Consider the following 25,915-nt stretch of genomic DNA (forward strand, 5'->3'; position numbering starts at 1 on the left):
TTAGTGTCCACCATTTTTCAAAATGGCGCTGGGCGATAAAGGTCCAACCTTTGCTCTATTATGTGATGAGGCAAAGATTATACAGTGGCTGACCGGCATCATTTTGCACGTGTCGGCGCCAGCCTGAAAATATTAGAGGACACTTTGAGCTCCATTGGACCCCCAGGAAAAGAGAGATAATGTGGGCTTGGGATGAGCTCCGGAGTTGGTTTTTTTTTTTTACAAAAAGGGAAGGGGTTTGGTGGAGGGGTCCTATGCCCAGATTCCTTAACTTTCTACAACTTTTCATTTTGGTCACCACAAGGGACAGTGGGGGGTGCGGGAAGTGGGAAGGGACTTCTGGGGTGAGTTATCTTCACTTGGGGGGCAATTCCACAGGCAGTTCGGGCCTTTTAAGAAGATAATGGCCTCAGGCTAAGGGGCCACTATTGTTCACTGGGGAAAGTATTTTTTCCAGTGGCGATTTACCAAAGGGAAAAATCCTATGGGCTTCACTAAGCTGTGATACCAATGCATTGTGCGTCCCCCAGTAATTTTCCACCCATGAAAAGTACCGTGGTTTAGTAAATAGAGCCCTTAGAATATAAGCCTTCTGGGAAATGCCTACTGTACCTAAATATAACTCATCTGAGCCACCAATGAAAAGGCATGAGATAAATCTAAATAAATAATGTACTTTTTCATTCAATGTCCAATCAAGTGTTGGGATTTGTTGTCGCAGGACTTAGTCGCGGCATCTGGCATAGCTGGGTTTAAATGGGGTTTGGACAAATTCCTGGAAGAAAAGTCCATAAACAATTATTAGCCAGGTGGGCTATCGCTTATCCCTGGGATCTGCCTGGCACTTCCTATTGACCCAGACTGGCCACTGTCAAAGACAGATTGCTGGGTTTGATGGACCTTTGGTCTGACACAACACGGCACGGGTTATGTTGCTTTGCGCTTAGGGGCACAACCAAAATTATACTCAGAGCTATGGAATAGAACAAAGAACCCCCCCTCAATGCTCAGGGATATTGCGGCAGGACAGAGATCGCTTGCAAACTATAGCCATCTCACCTTCTCCATCCATGTATTTCTGCAAGAACTCCTCCCAGGTTCCAGGTTCCGGGTACACCTTTGCCATCTGGTAGAAGTGATAATAAGATACTGCCACATCCTTGGCATTTCTGGCCACATATATCATCTGCCAGAGGGGAAAGGATGGGAGAGATTAGAAGCCCCTATTTATTCTCTCTGCTGTACCTGTTCAATCTATTCTTATGCAGGCCTCGATCAGTGAAAGATGCAACCACAGGCTGAGACTTTATTATTTTGTAATTTATTTATTTAATTTATTTATTAAAATTTCTATATTGGTATTTGGTGGGAACCGTCATATCTGTTTACAAAATGACATAAAAACAGATAAAATTAACATCAAACATTTACAGTTAATAAAATAACAATACTAATAGGTTATACTTCATACAATTCTTATAATAATTACCTAATAATAAGACCTCTAAATACTAAACATTAACAGAATGACCAGCTCAATGATGTTTCATTTCTGCTATTAGCTCTTTTTTTTTTTTACCCATTGCTATCACCATCATGAAACGCTTGTTGGAAAAGCCACGTTTTAATTTTAATTTTCTGAATTCCAAGGGTATCTCGGGCATTAAAATATCACCAGTATAAACACTGACTGAAAGTTTTCAAAATCACTGCTCCCAGAGAGCACCGAAATAAAGTTAGAAAATAAAATAAAGAATTTCCACTTCACCTCCATTCTCCCTTGGCTTTTGGATAGTTACCTTACAGTTGTTATCCCAGAAGGTCTGAGGAAGCAGTTCGATAGGCAGGTGTGTCTTTATTACCCGAGGTGATGGGAGATCGACTAACTGCTCCGTCCCTGGAAAAATATTAGATGGTTTGAATAGATCCATTAAAAAAGGCCCCGGTGTAATAAAGTGCACTCACACACAGGTTATTACGCAGTCAAGTCTACATTTTGTGCTTTATTCTCAATGTAACAAGGAGTTTAACATGTAAACCCGTGGTGTAGCCAAGGGTGGGCCTGGGTCCAAATTGGGTGGGCAGCTGTCCTCCCAGGCCCACCCTTGGCTACACCACGGGTTTACATGTTAAACTCCTTGTTACATTGAGAATAAAGCACAAAATGTAGACTTGACTGCGTAATAACCTGTGTGGAACCGAAAGTGGAGCACCGGACCGTCAAGGCCATCGCGGGATCCCATCTCCGCACGGTGAAGACGGGGACCCGGGACCGGCGCGCCATTCCGTGCATTTGCATGGCACATGTAGGGAAGGGATCCTGCGGCCGTATGGTCCATCGATCTTCCTATTTTGGGGGGGGGAGGGAGCAAAAGTGCCGCACACAGCGGAAGCTGTGCACAGGCTTGAATGTATATGAGTGGGTGAGAATGGGAGCCTGAATATATGGGTTTGTATGTGTGCGAGAATGGGAGCTTGAATATATGTATGTGTGGGTGAGAATAGAAGCCTGGGTTTGTGTGTGGGTGAGAATGGAAGCTTGAATATGTAGGTGAGAATGGGAGCCTGGGTTTGTGTGTGGGTGAGAATGGGAGCTTGAATGTCTGTATATATGGGTGAGAATGGGAGCCTGGGTTTGTGTGTGGGTGACAATGGGAGCCTGGGTTTCTGTGTGGGTGAGAATGGAAGCTTGAATATATAGGTGAGAATGGGAGCCTGGGTTTGTGTGTGGGTGAGAATGGGAGCTTGAATGTCTTTTTATATGGGTGAGAATGGGAGCCTGGGTTTGTGTGTGGGTGACAATGGGAGCCTGGGTTTGTGTGTGGGTGAGAATGGAAGCTTGAATATATAGGTGAGAATGGGAGCCTGGGTTTGTGTGTGGATGAGAATGGGAGCCTGGGTTTGTGATTGGGTGAGAATGGAAGCTTGAATATGTGGGTAAGAATGGGTGCTTGAATGTGTGTATATGTGGGTGATAATGGGACCTTAAATGTGTGCATGTGTGGGTGAGAATGGGAGTCTGGGTGAGAATGGGAGTCTCGGTTTGTGTGTGTGGGTGAGAAAGCAAGTGTTGCTTACCTGTAACAGGTGTTCTCACAGGACAGCAGGATGTTAGTCCTCACATATGGGTGACATCACAGGATGGAGCCCTGTACGGAAAACTTTTCTGTCAAAGTTTCTACAAAGCTTTGACTGACCCTGGCACACTGAGTGCACTGAGCATGCTCAGCCTGCAATTATCCCTGTGAGCCACAGGTGTCTCCCTCAGTCTTGTCTTATAGCTAAAAGCGCAAGCGAAACTAAAATAAACGTTAAAACGTATACATACCCAACTCCGCGGGGTGGCAGGTGGGTTTTGTGAGGACTAATATCCTGCTGTCCTGTGAGAACACCTGTTACAGGTAAGCTACACTTGCTTTCTCACAGGACAAGCAGCATGGTAGTCCTCACATATGGGTGAGTACCGAGCTGAGGATGCCCGAGAGTGCACCAAATGCACCCAAGACGTGCGAAAGGCACAATGACGGGGCTGGAATTTGGAACGGAGGACATCCTGAAACCCTTAACGGGTTGGTGGAAGGATGCTGGGTAGTGAAACCGAAAAGAATAAGAGTAGACGGACTGGCCAAACATGGAGCATGCAGGCTAGCCGTATCTAAGCAAGAATGGGCTGCGAAGGTATGGAAAGAACTCCAGGTTGCAGCCTGATAAATATGTACAAGCAGCAGCGGCCGAGGGGAAGCTATTAAGGCCGGGACGGATGCAACAGAGTGTGGTTACACACAGTGTTGTAGTGAAATGCCTGCTTGTTGGTAGGAAAAAGAGATACAGGCCGTCATTTAGGAGGAATAGGTCTGTTTGCCCACTGGAACTCGCAGCTTGACTCTTGCCACAGAAGGAAAGAATTAGGTGGAAATTCCTATGGAGTGTAGTGCGATCTAGATAGAATGCAAGTGCACTATTACTGTGCAAGAAGTGGAAAAAACCCTCTCTCTCTGGTGAGAGAGAGGTGTTGGGAAAAATGGGTAGAGTATATTCTGAGTAAGGTGAGATGCAACGTCTGCCTTAAGAAAGATAGGAAGTTGAATACGTAAAAACCACTCGGTCACGGAGGAACGCAGGGTTGGATGAGTATGTAACAAGGTGTGTAACTCACTGACCCTGTTGGCAGAAATGACATTTATGAGGGAAAAAATTTCCCACGTCAAACTGTGAAATGAGAGCAATGGAAATGCTCGAACGGAGAATGTATGAGACTTATAAGGATAAGATATAGGTTCCATTCCGTGACTATTGAAAATAGAGGCGGCTATCAGTGGATAACCCATGGTAAAATGACTCAGAAGGGGTTTACCGTTAATCAGGTATCCCCACTCCCAAACGATATACCGATTGGAACAGAGGTGTACCTATGTGGAGGATGTCTGGGGAGCAGAATCCGAGGGAGCAAGAGAAAAGTGTGGTGTAAAAAAAGAAAAAGGGTAATACCCTTTTGTATGCGCCATGTGGTAAATCATGCCATTTTGAATGGTAGGATTTATGTGTGGAAGATTTTGTGACGTTACCAGTACCTGAGAACATCAGTGAGTCTACGATTTGTGACTGATTGGTGAGAAGGCAAATTGGTTACTGGTATGATAGATTGAGAAGTATGGGAAGCATACTAGTCTCGGTCAGGACGTGGGTATGAGGAACAGTGAACCCCGTCCCAGTTCAGCATTAGAAGAGTGCTGGCTATGAAAGGCAGCCGAAGAGACACATTTAAGAGGCCCTTGATGGAAGAAAGGCGTCTATGGGAACGCATTGGAAACATGTGTAGGGAGTAGAATCTGTGCACTGTATGGTTCGATTTGGACGCAGAGGACAAGTTCGGTTGACCTCAGCGCTAGAAGATTTTTCTCGCCACACATGTAGTCCGAGACCATTCGAGAGGATGGATACCTATATGGAGAAGGTCTGTTAGTGCATTCGGTAAATCTCTTAGATAAGTGGCCCGAGGATGCATAGAGTGAGCAAGAGCCAAGGGTAGAGCTGCGCAGCTTCCTTGCAGAGCAGCTAAGAGGTTGTGCGTGCTTGTGTGTTGGAAAGAACATTGTCCCTATGCTGTCTGTCTGTATGTACAAAGATTTGTGCAGAGGCAGTATTGGAAGGCATAAGGGTATAACTCATGGCTACAAGCTCCAGGAAGTTTATGTGAAACTGCGCCTGGAGTGGAATAGAAGCATATTGGGTTGAGAAGATTTTAGGTCAAACTTACAACCCTGAGGAAATGCGAGCATGAGCAGGATCAGACTAGGTTTTGGTTCTAGATTTGCAATATGGATGAGGGACGAAAGCGGTTGAACAGCTTAGATCCACTGATAATGGAAATTCACTGAATCTAACCCATAGCAGTTTTGGATCTATGAAGAAAGTGCACAGTGAAAAAACCCCATAGCCCAACAATGAAGAATTGAGGGGCTGAGGTTATGGAAAAATGTGCGCAGGGACATGTAAGAATTTATTAGAATGTCTGCGCGTATGCTGGATAGGAAGATCATTGTGACTGTGGTGTCCAGAAGTGTTGTACAAGGGATTTATGGCAGTGACAGTAATCCCAGTTAGTAAATTTATAGTGAGTCATGTAGAAGTTAGAGCTCCTTGCATGGACTGACTGTGGTTATGCAGCTGTCCATGCAAGGAAAGCGTGAATGATGTTGCACTCCGCAGAGAAGCAGTATTCAACGATAGTGATTCAATGAATACCCCAGTAGCCGAAGCTGGTGCAACCGGCAGAGTTTAGGATTGTAATATTGTTGACTCACCATGAAGCACATAGAAAGATTAGAGGTAATGTACTTACTGCAGTATGGAAGCATGGTAACGAGAGATACCATTTTACCTGTGCCTTCTGAAGAAAGTTGGTATTTCTGAGGTCTAGGATGGGCGGAGAGTAACAACTTTCTGTTGAAAGAAAGAATAGTGTAATTAAAACTCCCCAACCCCCCCTTTCCCCCTCTGCGCTTTGTAGCGTCTGGGGGAGTGTACCAGGAACCTTGGTACAAGGTGGGGTGGCCGCTCTGATATCTGGCCAGTTGGGAGACCAGGAAGTGACCAACTGGAGGGGCTGATGTAATCTGGATATCAAGTAACCTCCCACGGGAGTGTGAGCGGTAAAGTCTTACCTGCATTTCTGTGTACTGTACAAGGAGCCATCGAGATCTGTCATCAGGCTTCGAGGTGGACTTGCACTTGAGGCAGTATTTGCTGGATCTCATGTTTAGCAGATCAGCAAATGCACCTGGAACTTTGGTTCTGAAGCAGGAACCAGAAGCCAGAGCATTAATCAGTACAGAGCCTTGTTGCTGAAAAATGGAGGATGCCCTGATGCAATCCCAAAGAAATGAGAGAGAGGTTTTCTTGGTATTGTGGTTGACATAGCTGGCATAGCGATATGTGACACTAATACGGTTCTTGGAAGGTACATGACCTAGAACCTTTCGAACCATGTGGCCCGAATTAGGAACACATCTCAATGGGAATGCCGCAAAAGCGGGTACTTACTACTTACGTGGATCGCCGAAGGATGAACCGGTGAAGATTGCTGGCTCCGTGGATTCGAGGAGTCATCGAGGGAGTAGATGCCCGTCTCAACTCTGATGCCTGGTATGGTGGTGCAGGTATAGAGGAGACAGGCTGAGCATGGCTGGTGCAACCACAGTAGTATTTTGTGGAGGGCCACAATCCCCCACCGATGTTGGTGGGGCACACCTCAGGAATAGGGGAGCTGATTAACGAGCTCGTGAACCCGGCCCTCGTCGCAGCGGCTCGATGCCTCGTGATGCAAGTGCAAAATTCTTTGGAACTTGTTCAGGTGTTTCTGGAGCACCAAGGACTGCCAAAACTGTGCGGAACAGTGCTGATGGCAGTGGTGATGTTGCTCGGCCCAAGCATTGTCCAGCATTGAGAAGGATAGCACCGATGTGCTGGATGGCATCGGTGGCGGACGGTCACCATGTTGGTGACGATGCATGCCACGGTGCTCGGCCCGGTCTTTCCCCAGCGCCAAGATGGATGCCTTCGCTGTCTTGGATGGCGACTGATGACGGACTGTCAGCATGCCTACACTGCTCCTGGCACTATGTAGTGTCGTAGGCTAATACGGGGCTTTAATAAGAACCCAAAGCATGGAGCACTGTGTTTAGGCGAGGGCATTACGTGGCGGTGCTATGTCGGTATTGACGGTGTCGATGGCAGCCGAAGCGGTCTCGAAGGTATCATCAAAAAATATATATGAAAAAAACGTTGATGACTCGGCCAGAGCAATGATGACAGTGATGCAGCACTGACCGCATCGGCGTAGTATCTATGGGAATGATGTGGCATCGAATAATCGAAAAACCATCGTTGGTATTGGAAAAATGATACCGGCATCGACGGAGTCGATGACCGCATCGATAGGAATGTCGAAGATACCGATGGAAACGACGTGGGCGTCGAGGGCATCGATGTATGGAGGCGGGCGCCGACGGCATCGGTGGCATGGCCACGGGCATCGACGGTATGGACGTCGACGGTATCAATTGGATCGACTCGGGCACCAATGGTGTCCATGGCATCCATGTCACGGACATGGGTATCGATGGCACCGACATGGGCACCAATGGAATCGAGGTTGGCATGGATTCCATCGATGGAATTGACATTGGCATCGATGGAATCCACTTTGGCATCGATGGCAGCCATGGAATTGGCATTTGCATCGATGCCACCAAAGGAATTGGCATTGACATCGATACCCATCGATGGATTCGACCTGGCATGGATGCCCATCGATGGAATCGACCTGGGCATCGATGGAAAGGACCTGGGCATTGATGGCATCCATAAAATAAAGGATGGCATTGATGGAAATGACCCTGGCATCGAGGGAAGTGCCCCAGGCATCGGTGGCATCGACCCGAGCATGGATGGCAGCGACGAGACAAGGTGTACGTCGATGGCATCCATCCGGGCAATGATGGCACCGATGAAACCCAAGGAAAAAATCAGTGCCATGGATGAAAAAACATGGCTGGCACTGATAGAAACGATGCAGGGACGATGGCATCAGAGTACCGAGGGGGGAGGGGTACCAATGGCATCTAAGAGTCCAGGATGGTCTGAAGGGGGTACCGACGGTAGCGATAGGGGCATCCACTGTGCGAGGGTACCGAGGAAATCGAAGGACCTGAATCGACAGGGGCCCTGGCGGCAACGGAAACCATGGAAGTCTCACCATCAGGCGCCAGCGAGCGGGGAGGCCACCCTCCATCCTGGGCCCCCGCAAGAAGTGAACACCATCTTAAATAATAAAAAAAGAAACGGAACTATCATCAGGAGGTGAGGGGAAATGGGTGACTACGATGTGTGACCATGCCCCTCCCCCGACGTCACTGTGAGCTCCGGCGGCAGTTGAAAAGCACCTCACCATCAGGCGCCAGCGAGCGGGGAGGCCACCCTCCATCCTGGGCCCCCGCAAGAAGTGAACACCATCTTAAATAATAAAAAAAGAAATGGAACTATCATCAGGAGGTGAGGGGAAATGGGTGACTGCGATGTGTGACCATGCCCCTCCCCCGATGTCACTGTGAGCTCCGGCAGCAGTTGAAAAGCGCCTCACCATCAGGCTTCAGCGAGCGGGGAGGCCACCCTCCATCCTGGGCCCCCGCAAGAAGTGAACACCATCTTAAATAATAAAAAAAGAAACGGAACTATCATCAGGAGGTGAGGGGAAATGGGTGACTGCGATGTGTGACCATGCCCCTCCCCCGACGTCAACTCTTTGTGCTTCATTTACTATTTTTTCTTTTACGTTTTCTGTTAAGTAACCTTTTTTCAAGTTCCTACCTTATGCCTTTGTTAACAATTTTATTATAAATGTTTTCTGTATTTGACTATGGAAATATTTTTTCCTGCTTTTTCTGTTTTATGTAAACCGGTATGATTTGCATTTTAATGTAAGAATGTCGGTATATAAAAATTATAAATAAATAAATAAATAAATAAATAAATAAATAAGTCCCTGTCCCACTAGCGCTAATAACCAGGCAGAGTGTCACAGAGGGACACTCACAGGCTATGTGTGGCTAACTGACAACATAGGGAGAGGGGAAGGCCGCAGTCGGTTGGCAGGCCAGGGAGGTGACAGGAACCAACTGAAAAAACAGGGCATAGTACTCACCAAGCGTCGAATAAATATACGCGAAGGGAGATCCGTGCAGGGAAAAGTGTTTGTGAAGTAAAAGTTTAAGTATTTCCGTGAGGAAAAAGTGTTAGAATTTCTCACAGAGCTCCTAACCGCTATGCTTACTGCAGAGCAGAAAAAAGAAGACTGAGGGAGACAATTGTGGCTCACAGGGATAATTGCAGGCTGAGCATGCTCAGTGCGCCAGTGTCAGTCAAAGCTTTGTAAAAACTTTGACAGAAATGTTTTCTATACAGGGCTTCATCCTGTGATGTCATCCATATGTGAGGACTACCATCCTGCTTGTCCTGTGAGAATGGGTGCATGTGTGAGTGTGAATGGGAACTTGAATATGTGTATTGTGGGTGAGAATAGGAGCATCAGTTTAGGGGTGAGAATGGGAGTCTGGGTTTGAGTGTGTGGGTGAGAATGGGTGCCTGGATGTGCGTCTGCGTGAGCATAAAAATGTAAGCTTGGGGATGGGTGAGAAAGTGAGAGCTTGTATGTGTGTCTGCAGAGAATGTGACCTTGTGTGTGTGTGGGGGAGAGCATATGAGAATGAGAGCTTGAGTGTGTGAGGGAGTCTATGAGAGAAAGTGCGTATGTGTGTGTGTGGAAGGAAAGAAGACAGTAGTAGAAGAAAGACACCGAAAAGGAATGAGCGTCAAGGGAAAAAATAGGAAAAAGAGACCAGAACCAACTGATTAGAAAAATACAAAGATTAGACAACAAAGGTAAAAAAAAAAAGAAATTATTTTGAGATATTATATATGCCATCTTTGGGAATGTGCATTTCTTATATTTTTGTATTTTGCTCTTTCTTCAGTATTCCAATGTTCAGAAACTTTAGTTTCTCAGGCTTTCTATTTTGGTTTTATGTTTCTAATTTGGAGACTCTTATTTCTATATTAGGTAAAGATTGGTCTCTGTTTTGCCTGTGTGTGAACGAAATGCAGTTTTTCTGCTAGTGTGTAGTTTCTCTGTAGTAGTAGTCCAGCTTGTTCTGTTATTCCCGTAGGTGATGTATTAATGTTCTAGGGCCTGGTGTAGCATTTGCATTGCTGCTTTTTCATAAGGTTGCTGTTATTTGAATCCTGAGAGTCAGTGCTGTGACTGTAATGGCAAGGTTCTAGATGCCTCTTTCTTTGCAAGAGTTTGTGTTACTTCACAAAATAGCAGTGGAGGGTTATTTTTTGTTGAGGTGGCACCAGAATTTGAAAATTTTTTTTTCATGTTAGTTGTAATGTGAATTGCCCTAGCTCTGCGCTGCACCTGTTCTGATGATTAATTATATTTTATTGTATTTAAGAAGGTTTCTGGTTTTCTGCAAAGATGGTTCATGAAAGAATACATTCATTTTTGTTTTGTTACATGATTGGATCTGATTATTTTCTATACTTGTGCATTTATAAACTGCAAAAAATATAAAATAAATTCTGATTAATAAGGAATTTTTAATGCTGATAAGTGCTTGAAATAATTGAGGTAAAATGTTTTAAAGTTTCACGCATGATGCATAATGGCTGTTGCAAATTACTTAGAAAGCCATTCTAGGGTGCAGTATATGGCATTATTTATCAATAAGAAAACAATTAGTAGGTCTCAGACCTGCATGCCTACAGCCCATCCATATTAACCTTGTGCCCATCCAAAAAAATAAATTCTGGCTACGCCACTGGCGTAAACTATTTGGGGTACATTTTAAAAGACAGCACGCATGCGTACTTTTGTTTGCGCATCAGGCGCCGAGCCCTGTGCGCACAGCCCGTTCCCTCTGAGGCCGCTCCGAAATTGGAGCGGCCTCGGAGGGAACTTTCCTTCCGCCTCCCCCCACCTTCCCCTCCCTTCCCCTCCCTTCCCCTCCCTAACTCACCCCCCCGGCCCTATCAAAACCCCCCTCTACCTCTGTTTCACAAGTTATGCCTGCTCGAAGCAGGCGTAACTTTGCGCGTGCTGGGCCGGCTGCCGCATGCCATGTTCCGGTCCGGGGGCTGGTCCGGAGGCGGCGGCCATGCCCCCGGAACGTCCCCAGGCCGAAACCACGCCCGCGGCACCGCCCCTGGATGACGCGCCGACTGCGTCACGCCCCCGACACGCCCACGGATGATGTGCCGATCACGTCACGCCCCCCGACACACCCACCCCAAGAAAGCCCCGGGACTTACGCACGTCCCGGGGCTTTGCGCGCACCGGAAACCTATGTAATATAGGCTTGGCGCGCGCAGGGCCGTTTTAGAAGAGTTACGCGCATACCTTATGAGCGTAACCCTTTTAAAATCCGGCCCTATGTGCGCATAAACCTAAGTCTTTTTACACAAATCAGCGCTCCTCCAAGCAAACCCCATGTTAATGAAGGCATTAGCAATTACTGGTATTACTAATGCAGAGAGATGCAGAAGCTTTACTTGTGTTTTAATGCTGGAAATGTAATGCCTGGTCAGAGATGGCGTAAAGTGTCTGGAGCTGGTGTTAGTCTATGTGTTTGAATCTGGAGGTCATGCTGCAGGTTCCTGTTCTCAGGATTTTTCCCCAAAGAAAATGCTTTGTGTACAAATCGTGCTTTGAACCCATAAATCAGATTTGTATGGATACATCATGCACATTTTACAAGTTAGGTTGCATTTTTAAACAGTCAAAGTATTAGCATACCATTAGTTTACTGTACTGGGAGTTCATTATTTTGTTAGCATGTGAATAAAAATAATGTATGCAGAAGTTCAGTGCGCATTTTTTACTCACATCTTATTACATCGGTCCTAAATAGCTTCAGTGTGGATTGTCGACATCAGGGAGATTTTTTGGGGGGGAGGAGACAGGTGCTGAATATGGAGATAGCCGATGTACAGCAGTGCCATGTGTCAGTTATTACACAATTTAAAACTGTACATTAAAATAATGTACATGTAATATACAACCTCCATTTACTTTGGGGAAGGAGAGGCTTTATCTATTCAGCCACAGAGGGGAGACCTTTCCCTGTGCAAGACAGAAAAACCTCTGATCCTGCTCCACTGTATCATCTGCTTGACCATTTTTCCGAACCCACTGGCCAACCAGTGCAAGAACTGGAATTCCCCAGTACCTGGTGTTACTTTACGTATCCTAGCAGGGAGTTACATAAAGATGGCACCCAACATGGGGCTTAGATGGATTTTTAGGCAGCAATAGCCATTTTTTGTTTTGGCAATTTCTGATGTTTTTGGGCATTGATTTACATTTTTGCATGTTTTGAAAATGTTCTCCCATTGTCTTACATTAAGCAAAATGGCCACTGTAGTTTAAAACACATATGGACGAGTTTTCAAACGATGCACGCGTAAAAGATAGCACATATATGGGTATACAATATCTTAAAAGCCTCTACATAGGTGTGTAAAACAGGGACCACCCATACATTTGCTCATGTAAAACAGGGACAGGCCAGGGGATGATCCAGGGAAGGGCCAACATGTAAACACGTAAGTGACTATTTTAAAAGCTGTCAAAGTGACGCGCCAAAAGTCTTTTACTTGCATATATTTACTTCGGCTCAATATCTGCCGTAAGTGATCGGAAACATCTTAAAAATGCAAAATTGACTCCGTGAGGTGTCTGAATGATGGGGTGGAGGGGGACCCTAACCTGAAGGGTCAGGAGAGTGTTCCTGAGCTGCAGAAAGACCAGGCAAACTGGGGGACTAAACTGGTAAAACTGATAATTTCCTTATTGCGCTCACATTACAAAATATGACAATTTATGCATGTAAATGTTATGGGAGTCTCTGTTTAGTGGACCCTTGGGCCGACCTGCTGGAGACTGGGAAAGGTGGTCAATGTCTAATGAATAGCAGGCCAGGAGGCAGATGTTCAGGCGGGACGTAGATGCTCTTCATCCTGGAAGCTGGTGCTCCCCCGGGAGGAGCCCGTAGGGGGCTTCGGGGCCAGAAACGCAATAGTAAAAGCCAACAATTACTAAGAAAAATATGCGAGTTAAAACTTCTCATGTAAATGATTCAAATTAGGAGCACAACTACAGATACATTTTTACTTCTATGGGTAAGAGGCAGCTTCCACTTAGCCAGATAATGAAAAGCCGGTGTGTATGCTAGATTGCCTCTGCGTTTGTTCCTACTCTTGTCTTGTTCCAAGTCTCGTTCCAGGATTCTTCTGCTCCAATCTTGTTCCTGACTTGTTCCTGTATCCTAGTCCCTGCTCATCTTGTTCCTGTGTTCGTCTGTACATCTCCCCAGGTAATACCTCCGGACTGTCTTACTGGTACTGACCTCAGCCTGTTCCTTGACCTGCTCGCCTGTCTGCCGCCTGCCTCAAGACCTCAGCCTGTTCCTTGACCTGCTCGCCTGTCTGCCGCCTGCCTCAAGACCTCAGCCTGTTCCTTGACCTGCTCGCCTGTCTGCCGCCTGTCTCAAGACCTCAGCCTGTTCCTTGACCTGCTCGCCTGTCTGCCGCCTGTCTCAAGACCTCAGCTTGTTCCTTGACCTGCTCGCCTGTCTGTTGCCTGCCTCCCAACTTCGGGCTGCCTGTGACCTCGTCTGACCTCCGGTTTCTGACCTCTGCCTTGTGGACCATCACCAACCCACGGACTGAGCTCTGAACTCTGACCTTGCTCACCTGAATTCTACTCTTCCAGGAGACCCTGTGAGACCCACCTAAGTCCAAGCGGCCCGGGTCCCTACGGGCTCCTCCCGGGGGGACCTCGGGCTTCCAGTGGTGAAGCTCATCCTAACCTCTGTCTCCTCCAGTGCTCCGCCCCCTGGGGGCAGTTGCCTTCTGATCCCTATCAGGAGGTGGTCTCCACTGACCCAGGACAAGGGTCCACCCCTGAGCGCAACATACTCTTTCAAGACCTCTCATGATCTTAAAGACCTCTATCATATCCCCCCTTAGCCATCTCATCTCCAAGCTGAACAGCCCTAACCTCTTCAGCATTTCCTTATAGGGGAGCTGTTCCATCCCCTTTATCATTTTGGTTGCCTTTCTCCATCACAACTATATCTTTTTTGAGATGTGGCGACCAGAATCGTACATAGTATTCAAGGTGCGGTCTCACAATGGAGCGATACAGAGTCATTATGACAAGTCCCGTTTTATTAACCATTCCCTTCCTAATAATTCCTAACATTCTGTTTGCTTTTTTGACTGCCGCAGCACACTGAGCCGATGATTTCAAAGTATTATCCACTACGATGCCTAGATCTTTTTCCTGGGTGGTAGCTCCTAATATGGAACCTAACATCATGTAACTACAGCATGGGTTATTTTTCCCTATATGCAACGCCTTACACTGGTCCACATTAAATTTAATGTGCCATTTGGATGCCCAATCTTCCAGTATCACAAGGTCCTCCTGTAATGTATCACAATCTGCTTGTGATTTAACTACTCTAAATAATTTTGTATCATCTGTAAATTTGATAACTTTCCTTGTCGTATTCCTTTCCAGATTATTTATATATATATTGAAAAGCAGCGGTCCAAGTACAGATCTCTGAGGCAGATTATGCAAGCTCGGGGGGGTGGGGGCAGGAGGGAACAACCTATGCTGGAGAGGCTGTGGTGCGGTTGGACATTTCTTCCACTTATGGTGGGAATGCCCAAGTATAGCCCTACTATGGGATGAGGTGCTTAACTTTGTCTATGAAGTAATACGTATTTGCATACCTAGAGATCCCAAAAGTTGTTTGCTTAATTTACTCCCGTACCAAGAAACCAGATCGGCCATTAGATGGATCCAGCAGGTAGTTTCCTCCGCCAAGTGTGAAATAGTGCTTTGGTGGCGCAAGCAGGGGCCTCCTACATTTGGACCCATCAAGTCTAGGCTAGATAGAATCTATTATATGAGTAAACTCACCGGAACCCGTCAAGATAGAATGGCCCTCCATAGGGACATTTGGTCTTACTATTTAACATGGAAGCTTGGTAATGTGCCTAACTCGGCTGACTGAGAATCAATAAATATCCCATCATATCTTCTCATCATACTTATGTATCGTTTTCAGTATTGATGACCAGGGGTTGGGGGGGGGGGGGTATAACGGGGGAAAAAATCCAGATGAAACCAGTTCACTGGGGACTATGCTATTTGTTTATTGTTCATTACCATTTCAAGCTGCTTGTATCTATTGTTGTTATTCGGTGCCTGTGGTACTGTCAATACATCTTGCTGTTATGTTCATTTGAATAAGTTCAATAAAAACTTCAATTACAAAAAAGAAAAAAAAATATATCCCCAAGTACAAAAATATCAAACTGGGTTCCAACAAATCAGAAAACTTCAACTATAATCCAAAACTCTCAAAAATCTTCAAGTCTCTTGAGTCCTCTTCTCAAAAGCCTCAAAACTTCTATTTACCCTCAATATTACTGGTCATTTGGGAAAGAAGATATTTGATACAACCTTTTGGAATACTACGGGATGCCCTTCCCTCTGGACTGATAAGAACATAAGAACATAAGAAATTGCCATGCTGGGTCAGACCAAGGGTCCATCAAGTCCAGCATCCTGTTTCCAACAGAGGCCAACCAGGCCACAAGAACCTGGCAAGTACCCAAACACTAAAAAGATCCCATGCTACTGATGCCAGTAATAGCAGAGGCCATTCCCTAAGTCAACTTGATTAATAGCAGTTAATAGACTTCTCATCCAAGAAATTATCCAAACCTTTTTTTAAACCCAGCTACACTAACTGCACTAACATCGTCTGGCAACAAATTCCAGAGCTTAATTGTGTGATGGGTGAAAAATAATTTTCTCCTATTAGTCTTAAATGTGCTACATGCTAACTTCATGGAGTGCCCCTAGTCCTTCTATTATCTGAAAGTGTAAATAACCGATTCACATCTACTCGTTCAAGACCTCTCATGATATTAAAGATCTCTATCATATCCCCCCTCAGCTATCTCTTCTTCAAGCTGAACAGCCCTAACAACTTCAGCCTTTCCTCATGGGGGAGCTGTTCCATCTCCTTTTGAGATCAAGCTATCTCAAAAATCTTCTCAAATCTCTTTCCATCTTCTCTAAGTTGCTTGAGATTCAGGACTGATCTCTAGCTTCTGCTCTCCTCCAACTCCCTCTCCAGTCACCTTCCCACTAAAGTCTGAGCATGCTCATGGGGACATTTATATCCCGTACAAGCATTCTGCAAAAAAGTTGGGATTTCTGCAAGGGGAAGAAACCTGAATATCACTGCCCATTGCTGGAAAAATACTGGGAAGCAATATTAGTAACTGGCGAAGCCCTTTTGCTTGTTTTGCATTGCTTTCAGAATGTTTGTATGCAAGAAATGGCCCGCAGCTGTCATGAAAAAGCATTCTACAAAATGGGCCCTGCTATGGAAAATGCTCACTCCCTAGCCTCAGTTAGATGTATCAGTTTAGGAGAAGAAATCTCAAGAAGGCCTTTTCTGGACCAACTCTACTCTGCCTGTATCCTTTAACAGATAAGCCTGCAGAACTGGAAACAATACTCTAGATGAAGCCTCATGAATGATCTGTACATAGGTCCTTTTTTTTCTGGTTATGCCTCTCCCTATGCACACTAGCACTCCTCTGTCTCAACTCGGTATAGTATCACAAAAATATAAAGAAAAATATAATTTAAAATATATTGGTGATACGTGTTTGCATTGAAATAATATTAACTTGTTGTAGTGTCATTATCTTGAGATCATTAGATATGATCACTCTGAGGACTCTCTCTTCCTTGGTGCAGTCAATATGTCACCCCTCCCCCATTACATTCAGCTCCCCTGGATTTCTGCACCCTCGAATATAATGCCGTACAGTACTTTGTTTCATTGAACCTCAGCTGCCAAGCACTTGACCACTCCTTGAATTCCTTAGGTCACCTCTCACTCTGTCTGCTCCTTCAGGGGTGTCCATTCTGTTGTAGATTTTAGTATCATCTGCACAAAGATAAACTTTTCCTACTAACCCTCTGCAATCTCAATCATGAAAATATTGAACAAAACCACCCCTAAAGTAGATAACTGAATCATCCCACTGATCATCTTTCTTTCCTTGATGTGAACTCCAATTTATCACTTCCTTCCATAACAGGTTTTTAATACAGTCATTCACCTTGAGGCTTATCCATCAGCTGCTCAGGTTTCACCATTCCCTAAAACACTGCCTTCTAATTGAAGATAAAACTGCACAAGCTGTGAGCTCTCTGGATCTTTCACTTATTCTCCTTTTACCTTTTAGGACTTCTGGGACTTCAAATTCCAGAAAGGGAACTCGGATGTAGATGGCATCACGTTTGGATTTTTCAGTGTCTCCATTGTTAAGGATTGTGTCCACAATTTCACTCATCCAGGTCGTGCCTGCCAAGAAACAAAGACCCTGATAATACAGCCTCACCTGATACTGTCACCATATCTACAGTAGCAGCCTGTGAGGTGAGGGCTGAGTTCACTCTGTTAAGGGGTCTCAGATTGGGATAGGTCAGATTTCCTGTGCTTCTGAGTTGGCAAAAAATAATCATTCTGTATCAGGAGGTATCTGAGGGATTCTAAATGATTTGGGAAAGGAGGAAGGTCTTTGAGAGGATGACACGGTCTTTCTGGGTTAGAGTCTCTTGAGTAGGGTAGGTGGGAGGTGAGTCAATCTGTTCCTGGGTTAGAGGATCAATGAGGAGGGCAGGTGGCAGATGAGAGGCTTTTACCCTGTGTTAGAGGCTCTTTGAGGTGTGTAGGAAAAGAGTCTCTGGGTTAGGGAGGTAGGTAGGCAGGAGGTGAGTGAGGCTGTCTGAGAATAATGGTCTTTAAGGGTAGGTGTGAGATTAAAGGTTCTCTCTCTGGGTTAACTAAGGTTAGTGAGAGGTGAGGAAGTCTTTTGCTTCTTTAGAGAATCACCTAGGAGGGTGAGTATCTGTAAACTAAAGGGTCTTTATGTTAGAGAGTCTCTGAAGAGAGTTAGTGAGAAGTTTTTAGTTTCTCTCTGGATTAGACAGTCACCAGTTTTGCCTGCTTTGGGTCAGATATGAGTGGGTCTCTGAGCTAGTAGCTGAAGGTTGAGGGGGGTTTCTCTCAGAGGTTAGTAGTCTCTTTTACCTGCTTTTGGGTAGGTGGAAATCAGCAAATCATCCGGCCTGGCCTTGAAGACCTCCACTTGATCCCAGTTCTCAGCAAAATATTTGATTAAGGGGACTCCATGGATGTACTTCAGCTCTGGTCTCTGGGCTGGTCCTTCCTTCTCCATACTGGAAGAGAGAAGGTCAGGAATGGAATTTATTTATAAACATTGGATATTTTGCCTTTTTCCATGCTTGGTCTCAAGGTGGATTGCAATCAAATTAGAATTAAATTACAGATATAAAATAAAAGTGATAATAGTTGCAGGGTCATTAGCACTCACTGTTGAATCAAAGGTCCCCTCTAAATGGCATTATACGTTCTTTCTTCTTATCTGGAGAGCAGACTAGGGGAAAGCCTGACTGAACAAACATGCCTTAGCTTTCTTCCAGAAAGTGATGGAGGGGAAGCAGTACCTCGTTCTAGATGCTAGGTGCATAGCAGTTGAAAGCACAAAATCTTGTGCAAGTCAGTGTGGCAGCAGGCAGAGAAGTGAAGGAGTGGAGGAGTAGCCTAGTGGACCAGGGTTTGAATCCCACTGTCAATGCTTGTGACCTTGAGCAAGTCACTTTACCCTCCAATGCCTCAGGGAAATACCTACAGTACCTGAATGTAATCTTTGACGTGCTGAGAAAAGTGGAATCTAAATCTAAGTATGCAACTACTTTAACATATAGGAGGTCTCTGAAGATCTTGTTGATCATTCACTGGAACACAGCAGGGGTCTTACAAAGTCTGAAAGGCATTAATAGGTATTTGTAATGCCCATCCCTGGTACTGATGTCACCTTCCTACAAATCATCTTGAATCCACAGTTTGGTCCAGCTTCTGCTCTATGCAATTGGATCCTACCCAGGATCACCTTTGCAAGCTATTCTGCACCCAGAGCTCGCCACCATGGGTCCTCTAGCATCTTTCATGCTGTATTCCAAGCCACCAGTATCCAGATTGGAGGATCCTGATTTCCTGTTCTGCTGTACTGCCTCATTGTCAAGCTAAGGACTGCATTTCTATCTTCCAGTGGTTGAGTATGCTTGCAGTACCATGCTGCTGATCTTCCTGAAGAGACATTTACTTCCCTGGATCCAGAGGAACCCTTGTGTTTATCTTCAGTTCATCTCCCCAGGAAGCTTTCCATACAGCTCAACAAAGTCATTGTGTATTCTCCAACTCCGGTGCCTTCCACCAGTGACTCACTTCTGCAAGGACATTCACCATTGTCTGCATTCAACTATCCATCTGTGGAGATTCACTGCATACCAATGGAATTCCCTGCTGTCTTCTAGCCTGTCTCTTGAAGCTCCATCCGTCGTAGTAGCTCCTTGACCCTATCCTAAGGGAACTTCAGCTTCACAGTCATCGGAGCAATCATCCTCAGCAAATAGTCCCTTGCATAAGTACTATAGTGACACCTACTAACCATCAAGTCTGAGAGTGACTTCATCATGTTGTGAGAGCCTGAAGTATTCATGGATTTTCCAACATGCAACATCCTTGTACCCAACCATAAAGACTTTTATTTTCTAGCCATACAATCCTGAGCTTCTTCAGTCTTCGCTGCCTGCTCAGCTTCAGACTTCCGCCTTCCGCAGACCACACCTAAGTCCAAGCGGCTCGGATCCTCAAGGGCTCGGGCTCAAGGGGGATCTCGGGCTTCCAATGGTGAAGATTTTGTGGGTCTCCCGGCTCCGACTTCCTGTTCAACTCATGTCCTCTGGAACTCTCATCGTACACCCGTCCCCAGGTGACCGCTCCTAAGTCCAAGCGGCACGGATCCTCAAGGACTCCTCCCGAGGGGATCTTGGGCTTCCAATGGTGAAGATCCTGTGGGTCTCTTGGTTACGACCTTCACTGAGAGCCTTCTCTCAGTATTGAATTCACCATCTTCTTTAGACAAACGTTGCCTCCAGAATTAACTCTCCATCATCTGAGCTATGTGCATCGGACTTTCGTTGAGTCCCCTGACACCACTGCTATCCAAAAACAGCTAGTGCTAGTAAGTTGTCTACTTACTTTCCTGGAGTTCCATCTTCACAGCTATAAAGTCCAGCTTGAAGGCTGATTTGTTCTTCTCACTGTCATCATGAAGATGACGCTTGTTTACTTGCCACATTTGCTCTGATTACCTTGAACCAAGAATCGGTCCTCATTCCCAGTTACTGCTCGTCTATGCCTTCTATTCATCCTAGACGTCTTGACCTTGAACTCTGCCTCTTTGATCACTAGAACTTGAGATGCAAGCCTGCTGTCCGGCAATCCGGTACCCTGATTGCTTTATGTCTTCAGTGTCTTCTCTACGTCTTGTCTGGATCTTCAACTTTCTGCACCATGTCTTCAGATACAGTATTACCATCACTACAGTTCCTCGCCAAGAATCTTCCAACGTTTGTTCTTGGACGCTTGCTCTTCCCCTGTCAGTATGGACTGATACCTTGTTTCCTCTAAGCTGTTGATACGAGGCTTGAGGAGGGGGTCTTTAAAGGAGGGGGTACTGTTACGATTCCTGCCCGAGGAGCTACTCTCCGCGAGCAGGCCTCTCACCTTTTTCAAGATACTGCCGTGCTGCCGACCTCCAATGCGGCCTAGGGCCGCTGCTGCTGATGCCTTCCAGCTGCTTGTGCTGCCTGGAGCCGGCGGCGGCATGTCTTCGCGGCAGGAGCCGCCACCGAGATCCCCTGCCTTGTGGCAAGAAAGCCGTGCACCTCACTCCTCCGTGAGGCCTAGTGCTGCTGCTGACACCGGGCCCTCCCATGGCAGGGAGTCGCTGCCGGGGTTCTTCCTGAGCGACAGCAGGAGGCCGCTGCTGCTCCAACATCATCTTGCAGCCCGAAGCCTGCCTGCGCCTCCGCGTCAAAGTGCAGGAGAGTGCCGTTGTCCGTGGTACTGCTCCTCTCTGCTTTCAGCCTTCCTTAGGCGCCGGCGCGAGCCTCTTCAGTGTATTTAAAGGGCCAGAGGCAAGAAGTGCTCCTGGCCCCACCAGAACCCAGCTGGTCTTCATTTCCTGGTTCTGCCCTATAAAAGGGCTCCTCTTCAGTCACTCCTGGCCTTTGGATCGGGTTCCACAGTCGTCTGTTCTTCTCTTTGGTCCAGGTCCTCCGTGGTCTTCTCCTGCTTTGACAGCTTCGTCTTCATGTTCCTGATGTCCTTCGTCCTTGCCTCCAGATGTCTTCATGTTCCTGATGCCCTTCATCCGGGCCACCAGATGGCTTCAAGTTCCTGATGTCCTTCGTCCGTGCTTCCAGATGTCTTCATGTTCCTGATGTCCTTCGTTCGTACCTCCTGATGTCCGATGTCCTTCCTGACGCCTTTGCCTTCGCCTCTGCCTCCATGCCTTGGTTCCTTGATGGCCACTTTCCTGGTGTGCCATTGTCGTGGTCCGCGACCAGCCCACGGGCGGGCTGTGTAGGGCGCCTCACGTACAAAGGCCATCTTCATCTCCGCAGTGCTAGCCTTCGGAAGACTTCTGCTTCAGTTCTAAGTCTTGAATACTGAGTTATCTTTGAATCCTAGAGAATCTTGAATCCTGTGCTTGAAACTTGTCCCGGTCTTCGGAGCTCCTTGCATTCACGTCCATCCATGCCAAAGGCTGTTCGAACCTGCTCCGCACCAGCGTGGTCTGCGACCAGTCCCGCGGGTGGACTGTGTAGGGCGCGCTGTGTCGCAGTCTCGACCCAGCGCTTTGATCCTTGATCCTATGTCTGCAGTGCCTTGATCCTTTGTCTACGTCTAAAGTGCCTTAATCCTTTGTCTACATCTACAGTGTCCTCGCTTGAGTCTTCGTCTACAGTGTCTTGATCCTTGCCTTTGTCTACAGTATCCTCGCCTGAGTCTTCGTCCACAGTGTCCTCGCCTGAGTCTTCGTCCACTGTGTCCTCGCCTGAGTCTTCGTCCAAAGTCTTCCATGTTTCAAGGACTCCATCTGCCCTCGTCCTCTGTCCGGCCTGCTGCCTTTTGCCATTACCCAGCGGCAGGTCCAAAAGGGCTTGGAACGGTCAGAGGACTGTTCATTGATCAACATTGCATTGTGGTCATCCTGGGGCGTGCAGGTCCGGTAGAAGGTCAGACCTTTCATCTTGTCTTCGCTTCAGCCTTTTCTTTACCCAGGGCAAGTCTTGCCTCACAAATCTGCTTCACTTTTTTGAAGGAGTTAATAAACATGTGGATAAAGGTGAACCGGTAGATATAGTATACTTGGATTTTCAGAAGGCGTTTGACAAAGTTCCTCATGAGAGGCTTCTAGGAAAAGTAAAAAGTCATGGGATAGGTGGCGATGTCCTTTCGTGGATTGCAAACTGGCTAAAAGACAGGAAACAGAGAGTAGGATTGAATGGGCAATTTTCTCAGTGGAAGGGAGTGGACAGTGGAGTGCCTCAGGGATCTGTATTGGGACCCTTACTGTTCAATATATTTATAAATGATCTGGAAAGAAATACGACGAGTGAGATAATCAAATTTGCAGATGACACAAAATTGTTCAGAGTAGTTAAATCACAAGCAGATTGTGATAAATTGCAGGAAGACCTTGTGAGACTGGAAAATTGGACATCCAAATGGCAGATGAAATTTAATGTGGATAAGTGCAAGGTGATGCATATAGGGAAAAATAACCCATGCTATAATTACACAATGTTGGGTTCCATATTAGGTGCTACAACCCAAGAAAGAGATCTAGGTGTCATAGTGGATAACACACTGAAATCGTCAGTTCAGTGTGCTGCGGCAGTCAAAAAAGCAAACAGAATGGTGGGGATTATTAGAAAAGGAATGATGAATAAAACGGAAAATGTCATAATGCCTCTGTATTGCTCCATGGTGAGACCGCACCTTGAATACTGTGTACAATTCTGGTCGCCGCATCTCAAAAAAGATATAATTGCGATGGAGAAGGTACAGAGAAGGGCTACCAAAATGATAAGGGGAATGGAACAACTCCCCTATGAGGAAAGACTAAAGAGGTTAGGACTTTTCAGCTTGGAGAAGAGACGACTGAGGGGGGATATGATAGAGGTGTTTAAAATCATGAGAGGTCTAGAACGGGTAGATGTGAATCGGTTATTTACTCTTTCGGATAGTAGAAAGACTAGGGGGCACTCCATGAAGTTAGCATGGGGCACATTTAAAACTAATCGGAGAAAGTTCTTTTTTACTCAACGCACAATTAAACTCTGGAATTTATTGCCAGAGAATGTGGTTCGTGCAGTTAGTATAGCTGTGTTTAAAAAAGGATTGGATAAGTTCTTGGAGGAGAAGTCCATTACCTGCTATTAAGTTCACTTAGAGAATAGCCACTGCCATTAGCAATGGTTACATGGAATAGACTTAGTTTTTGGGTACTTGCCAGGTTCTTATGGCCTGGATTGGCCACTGTTGGAAACAGGATGCTGGGCTTGATGGACCCTTGGTCTGACCCAGTATGGCATTTTCTTATGTTCTTATGTCTTGCTCCTTGCTACCTGTGCTCGCACCAGCTCACCTCCCGTGGTGTGTCTTGGGGCTCCTCCCTGCCGTGGTTCTAGGGCTCACAACACCCGTTCCAGAAATGACCGTGCCTCTGCGCTCGTAACAGTATCTGAAGGCCCCAAGCCCTTGGTTTGTAACAGTAGCTGAGGCCGCGCTCATAACAGAATCCGAAAGCCCCAAGCCCTCAGTATGTACAGCTGCCGGAGGCTGCGCTCGTAACAGCTTTGGCCCCTACAAAATTCTGGAGGCAGTGTTCTGCAAGAGTTGGCTCTGTTTTAGGCAGAATTGAGAGGTGAGTTACAATAGTCAGTTCGGGTCATGATTAGTGCATGAATTACTGTAGCTGGAACGTGTTTGTTGAGGTAGTTGTGCAATTGATGAATCTGGCATAAGTACATAGAGAAGGTTTTGAGATGTGGGATTTGATCATGAAGTTTTAATCAAGCTGAACACCAAGAAGGCTTCGTACAAATTTCTTGGAATAAAAACAGAACAAAGTGCTGGGTCTTCTAAAAAAAATCTGGGCAATCGCTCTGAGATCCAACAGCAGCCAGGAGCGGGGATGAGGGAAATGATGACAATGATGAGCCAGTGGAGGTGGCGTTGGCAGAGAGTCACCACATTTATTTATTTATTTATTTAGTGAGTTAGTTATTTTTGTGCCTGAGCTGTAAGGAAAGCTTTGTTGACTCTCCAGCCAAAAGATTTAAGGACTGTGCTCCACATTTTGCTGGGAACAAATTCAGGTACTGGAAACTTTATTGGCATGACAGTCTGTGCATGTGCTGCCAAACTAAAACAAAACGAGTTTAAAAAATAAAAACGATGGAGAAAAAATATATATATCAGTATACTGCTAATAATAACAGTAAAATAAACTTACACTACACAGAAAGGGCAATTCCAAGATTCTGGCTTGATGACAAAATACAACACATTTTGCTGCTAGAATTGCTATTTCTCCAGATTTCTACAAGATTATATGGAGTTATTCCTGCTAATTATTTTTTTTAGGAAGTATTTTATTATCTCTCTCAGTTGTGGGAAATATACAGAGTCTGCCTTCTTGGGGTTTCCAGTTCAGTTTCTGTTACACCAGTTCATTTGATCAGTGCACACTATTTTCTAGTGCATGCTAATTTTTAAGTGCGCACTACAACAGAAACAGAAAAACGAGATAAAAAAACTCCCCCAAACACAAAAAGTGAGATTTTGTTGGCTGCACATCCTACTCTGTAGTCTCCAGCTTCTTAGCCACAACTACTTTCCTATGCTTGGCATCACCTCACCAGCCCCATATCCTTTCCTGTCACTAATCCCTCACCTTTCTCTCTCTTACCTTCTACCCAGCCTCCCACTGCTCCTCTGCCGCTGCTCCCTAGCCCCTCACCACCGTCACAGACCATCCCGCTCTTCTGTCTCTCACTTCTCCACATCAGCTCCGGACCCTCTCTCCAACCCTTCACTTCCCCCAGCCCATCCAACATACTCTTACCCCCCACCCGTGCAATCACCAAGTCTCAGAGTCCCCGATCCCTTACCTTCTCTCTCAACGCAGTCTCCAAGCTCTTGCCCTCTCCCCCTCCTCTCATGCCGGCTCTCCCACCCTTTCCCCGTCCCAGAGCTCCCTGTCGTCTCCCCCTTTCCCGAGTCTTGCGCTTGGTGCTGCTCCCTCCCCTCTGTGCCCCGCCGGCGCCTCTCCTCTCCCTCCCGCGGGTGCCTGAACCCCGCCGGCAGCCGGGACATGGAGGAGGGAGGGGAGAGCGGGGCCCGGGCCCCTGCTGCTTGAGACTGACCCGGTCAGTGGAGCCTCCTCGCCCGCCTGCAGCCGCTCAGCGAAGGGAGGGAGCTGCACTGCGAGGTGATCTATAAGGGAGGGAGGGAGGGAGGCGGGCTGGCGGCTTCCGATTAGTCCCGAGGGAGAGCTGGATGCAGCCGGGGGCAGGCCCCGAGGAGTGGCTGCGCGCCCAGTGCTTTGGCAGGGCCCGGCTGTTTGTGAAAGGCCCTTTCCTGCCCCCCGCAGCAGTAATGCCGGCGTGGGGAGGGTAATTGCCCCCTCTGCCCCACGCAGTCCTTGGGCAGAGACTAGGAAGGGCAGCTGGCAGGGACTATTCAGTAAGGAAAATTCTGCAGAGCTGGACATGGGGAACACATCCCTCCTGCCAGTCAGAGAGATGCAG

The 25,915-nt window shown here is 46.5% G+C and overlaps 1 protein-coding gene across 2 annotated transcripts in view; it reads right to left on the reverse strand.

Moving 5' to 3' along the window:
- The window catches only part of LOC115094214 (sulfotransferase 1 family member D1-like), a 43,478-nt gene extending 17,842 nt beyond the window's left edge, over positions 1-25,636 (reverse strand). Inside the window, exons 1-5 of one of the 2 annotated variants that reach the window (XM_029607027.1) lie at positions 25,532-25,636; positions 18,255-18,403; positions 17,400-17,525; positions 1,800-1,897; positions 1,060-1,186 (exon numbers count right to left, since the gene is read on the reverse strand). In XM_029607027.1, coding sequence (XP_029462887.1) covers positions 1,060-1,186; positions 1,800-1,897; positions 17,400-17,525; positions 18,255-18,402 — 499 coding nt within the window. In that variant the 5' untranslated portion in view covers position 18,403; positions 25,532-25,636. Of the gene's footprint in view, positions 1-1,059; positions 1,187-1,799; positions 1,898-17,399; positions 17,526-18,254; positions 18,404-25,276; positions 25,415-25,531 lie in introns of those variants that run through there. The other variant, XM_029607028.1, reaches the window with a different exon arrangement.
- Between the last annotated feature and the right edge of the window lie 279 nt (positions 25,637-25,915).

Source organism: Rhinatrema bivittatum, chromosome 6 (assembly GCF_901001135.1).
Source record: "Rhinatrema bivittatum chromosome 6, aRhiBiv1.1, whole genome shotgun sequence".
Lineage (NCBI taxonomy): Eukaryota > Metazoa > Chordata > Amphibia > Gymnophiona > Rhinatrematidae > Rhinatrema > Rhinatrema bivittatum.